The sequence below is a fragment of the Mastacembelus armatus genome, chromosome 12 (genome assembly GCF_900324485.2).
Source record: "Mastacembelus armatus chromosome 12, fMasArm1.2, whole genome shotgun sequence".
In the NCBI taxonomy this organism is placed as follows: domain Eukaryota; kingdom Metazoa; phylum Chordata; class Actinopteri; order Synbranchiformes; family Mastacembelidae; genus Mastacembelus; species Mastacembelus armatus.
Window position 1 is genome coordinate 10,507,553 of NC_046644.1, and position 4,901 is coordinate 10,512,453.

General features: G+C 37.9%; 1 protein-coding gene across 1 annotated transcript; it reads right to left on the reverse strand.

The window, feature by feature from the left end:
• Nucleotides 1–761: 761 nt before the first annotated feature.
• ptgdsa (prostaglandin D2 synthase a) lies at nucleotides 762–3,652 on the reverse strand. Its single transcript, XM_026297775.2, has 6 exons — nucleotides 3,338–3,652; nucleotides 2,137–2,273; nucleotides 1,930–2,006; nucleotides 1,410–1,520; nucleotides 1,206–1,307; nucleotides 762–1,079 (listed from the first exon to the last, which is right to left on the reverse strand). The coding sequence occupies exons 1-6, from the start codon at nucleotides 3,431–3,433 to the stop codon at nucleotides 1,048–1,050; spliced, it is 555 nt and encodes a 184-aa protein (XP_026153560.1). The 5' UTR covers nucleotides 3,434–3,652; the 3' UTR covers nucleotides 762–1,047.
• Nucleotides 3,653–4,901: the final 1,249 nt, after the last annotated feature.

Consider the following 4,901-nt stretch of genomic DNA (forward strand, 5'->3'; position numbering starts at 1 on the left):
CATGGACTGAAACGCCAGGTGTTACCTATCAGTGTTTCCGTAAGAGTGCGGTGAACAAAATGCCTCTGGGTTTTTGGTCCAAAACACTATTATCCCTGAGTAAAAGCCATAAAACCAGCGTCGTAAACCTTTCTCTCCTCTTTAAAAAGTTTTAATTCCGTTTGTTCTCTGGTTGCATCCAAACTGTAGCTTTTAATGAAGCAGGTGCAGCTGGTGCAGTTTTCGTTTGTTCTGCCATTTTCCAACGTAGCTCACGCACCTAACTAAACCCCCCAAAATAAATAATTACTTTATTACTTTTCTACATACAAGTTAATTACTTTATTAATTAATACAATTTAAATAATATTAAATTTAATTACTTTGAATTAGAATAACTGCTGTAACAGTTGAATTTCCCCTTGGGGATTAATAACGTACTTCTTCTAAACATAGGAGCCTAAACGCTTTTGTGGCGCATGCGTTACAAAGTCGCATGAATGTAGGCCGTTTGTAGTCCGGTAGTGGTAAAACGTGTCTGACTGGCGGACTTCAATAAAATATTAAAATCAATTAACTTTTCCACATCGACTCAGAATCATTCTGAAGTGAACGACGACGCATCTAAAAATTTCCCACCACTAGTTCTAAAGTAAATCTAACTATATGTGATTAAAATTTAAAATTCTCTCTTTGACTAAAGCCACCACCCTGAAAGCCTTTTTTTTTGTTAAATGTTTGCCAGTGTTAGCACTTAAATAGAGATGCACACACATAATCCGGAGATTCATATATATATTTTTTAATTATGTGGACACAGGGACAGCTATGAAAATGATGTAAAACACTACATCAATCATCAGCAGTATTCGCTATTTATCATGTTTGTAGCCATAATGATAAGATTCTTTGGGTAAATCCTGAAATTGTAATACAGAGCCGAAGCACCACATCATAACACACTTAGCTCGGATATATCTGTAACAGAAGCTAATTTACACTGAAGATCGGTCTAAACCTGGAACTGACTGCCTTGGCTTTCACATGTTCTAAAAGAAACAGAACCACCTAATGTCCAGATTCTGCTGGTGGGCAATTTTCTGTTGGGCAGAAAAACATAAGAGACAGGAATGAGAAAACTTCCTATTTGTGTGCATGTATATTTTTTGCCAAGTGTAAAAAGATGTTGAAGATGTGTGAACATATGTGTTCTCTCTCTACTTTACCTGCTGGTGGTGGAATCAAAATAGACTCTTTGGACAGGCCCCGGGACACAGCGAGGCGTCTAAACTTCTGAATTACATCTGGCCTGACTACCAGAGAGCGACCTGCAAACAAGACAGAACGCTGCTGAGCACTACTGACTCTGCAGTTAGGCCAAAACATGCAGGCCAGCTAGATGACAAAACATATAAGTGTGTGCGTCTCACCATAAAGCGCCACCTGTGTGTACTCTCTGTTATACACCTTGTGTTTGAGCACCAAAGCGTAGTCAGTGTAGTTAGTTTCCACCACTGTGATGTCCTTCACCATGTTATGGCCTGACAGCAAACACACAAACACCGAAGAGATAGACTTGCATGACTGCAGACTGTAAGGCATCAGACAAATTCTTACAAAATCAACATAAAAATCTTTAGTTTCTTTTTGTGACTAAAAAGAGACAAGACAAAAATATTTCTTCTTTGATTTTATCTGTTTTTACACTGTCATTGTATCACATGTCTTTACTGGGTATTGTGACTTTGCATGTGGTTGTTGGTGTTTATCTGCAGGTAACAAACTACTTCTGTGGTCACCCTGTCAAAATGTCCATCGTCATGTGAAAATGAAGACGTAAAAAAAATTATATATATATATATAACTTCTCTTTTTCTCAGGTGCAAAGCAGACACTTGGTTAATCTCTTGGAGATGTGATGAGTCAGAGCAGAAGTGAGCAGACACTTACGTGTGCTGAAGTAGGTGAACTGTCCAGGCATGTTGGTCTTCTCATACTGGTACGTCACGATCTGACAGCCCATAGGTCTGCAGTGCACAGAAAACACAGTGAGTCTTTCTCTTCTTCAAACCATAACGTTTACACAGTCCTATACTATGTACTTGTGCCCATGCTTAGGCTGTGCTCACATAATGTGACCCCAACACACAGACTCACGTGACATCCCACATTGTGAGGTTAACGCCGTTTGGCAGCGCTGTGACGATGCCCATGCAGGCCCTTAGCTTGGTTCTGAAGGGGACAAAAAGTGGGGAGTCATAGGCCAGGCCCACACGGTACCATTTCCCTGCAAACTAAACACAAACACACACACAAAAAAAGAATATTAAGTTTACAGATTGAAGAGTTTTCCATTAATGATATTCTTCTATTTTTCTCATGGTCAACACAATGTCTGACTTCCTTATCTAGTCTTTAACATTCAGCTCCATGGATCTTAAGATCACATATGTATACTGTAGTTATTTTTTCATGATAAAACAGCTGAGCCGAAGTAGAGTGTGTTACAGAACCTTTTTCAATTGTAAATTTAGTGGTGGCCTGTATATTTAAGGCAGCAGGATGGGGCGTGTAGGACTGGCTCAAAAATATTTACAGAGCTCAGTGTTCATTGTAATAAAGATTATGTTTGGAAGTGAAAATGAGGAAGTCTAGGAGGATGAACTTATTTTATTCTTTGGGTGTGGTTTACTGGGCCATAAGCGTTTTTCTTACTTAATGAAACATCTGCCATTTTGTGCAGAGTCTACATTTTCAGCATTAACGGTCTGAGTGGGGGTAAAAAGCAAGAACAAGAGCTGCACTTGTGCCATGCGGCAAACACAGCCCCTAACCACAGCATTGCCACATATCGGTAAAAACAGGTCGTATAGAGGGACTGAACCCAAACAAGACAAACACGTCACAGTCAGCTTGGTGTCGTAAATAAGTATTAAAAAAAAAAAAAAAATTAAAAAAATCCAGTTTTAGCTACAGCAGCATATTGTTTAAGTTGTTACAAGCTTTGCAGATAACCAGTTAAAGTGAACATCTGGTTGGGTGTTATTTAATATTTTTGATTAAATCATTAAGTAAGTGATTTTATACATATATATGTATAGGGAATCTTAAAGGGATTATGGGATAGATGCAGTTGCACATCAAATCAGCCACAGAAAACAAAGATGATCTTTCTGTGGTGGATTTTCTTTGGGAAATGTCAAAACGACCTCTCTGAACCTCTGTATGTGACAAAACCAGTCATAATGATTTGTGACTGGACAGCCAGTACTGAGGTGACACTGAAAACCATAATTATGTTTTTTGTGGCCAATAACTGAGTAGCTACGTCATGTATGTGTATGTCTGTCTGTCTTACCCTCTGCAGGTTGAAATCTTTCTGTGGCTTCACATCTGTGTGCACCAACTTCATGCACAACATCACCATGACAACAGCGGCGGCAGTGGTCCTCATGGCTGCAAGGAGAGAAGAAGCGGTGAAGTGGATGGGCTGAAAGGCTGGGAGAAGGTTTCTGACCTGAGGCTGAAATGAACTGTAAGCAGTCGACAGTTAGAGAGTGGCAAATGTGGCAATATTTGTTTTTCTCCTGGTCCACCCACTTGGTCGCCAGCCAATCATTGCTAAGGATCAGGGAACAGTGGCCAAGTGTTTAAGATGTCCCAAACAACTTGGACCACACTTCCCACATGTAGAGAAAAAATATCATGCATATCATGGAACAGTCACAATGGTTTCACATGATCTTGTCATAAAGAAAAACCAACAAGGTTAAAGAAGCATTAACTTCTGCATCTATAGTTATGTGTTGATAGTGTTATTTTAACAGAGACTAACAATAAATAAATAATGGTGGAATAGGTGTTTCCCACCACTGCTAATAGACATCTAAAAACCCAAAAGTGGAATTCAATACCTTAAGTAGCAACTTTTTTGTAGCATATGAAATTTGCATATAAAACATGTTTGCACAATCATCAGGAGAGTCAACAAGAGAAACCACTAGTAGATTTCTGCAACATGAAAGTTTCATTTTCAACTCCTTTTTAGGTTTCAGTCTCAATATTTGTCTTCATTAGAGTTATTCTCTCATACTGAATAGTGACTATTTCCCAACAAACTCTATGCTGTTAGGTTCACTGCTAATGTTTGCATTGGTGCTTTAAATAGGACAAAAGAAAAAGTTAAGGTACATTACTTAAAATGATCAGTTTGCTATGTTTTTGAAAATACTTTTGAAAACAGCAAAATACAAACTAATGATCTAGTTAAAATTTGTATTTAAGGATTCATTTTATCTTGCTAACAATCAGACTGGGGCTCTAAAGGATGTTGTTGCCTGTGTAAATGTTAAAAATAAACCAACAGTGAGGGTAGTAAATGAATATACAAAGCATATAATGTTTAACCATGGGTAACATGGGTTTGAAGGGAGGTGTGTTTGCAGGACAAAGCTAACCAAAAAATAAGTGCAGCAGGTCTTATTGTCTAAAATCCAAAGTTTTTCAGATGTTTTATTCTTAACAAAATGAGTTATTTGCAAATTATTATTTATTATTTTCAAAAGTCTGTAGGAACCAAAAACATTAATTTGATTCAATAAATACCAACAGTGTTAGGAATCTTCACTTATGCCATGAGAGGCTATTCACAATTTAATTGCTTGAATCAAATTGTTATAATTCCACAATTTGACAAGTGACATTAAATTTTACCTGGAATATCTCTTACAAGTAAGCAAATGCAGAGTGAACCGCTTAACCCGGTTTGGTACAATGACAAATCACAGCCTTACTAGGATAAATGGTCATGCTGTTAGTACGGAAACAGTTCAGATACTGCCAATAGTTTGTAAAAATCTAATTACTTAGCTCTGTGCAGCAATCTGGCCTCAGTTAAATGCTACAACAACCAGAGAGTGGGT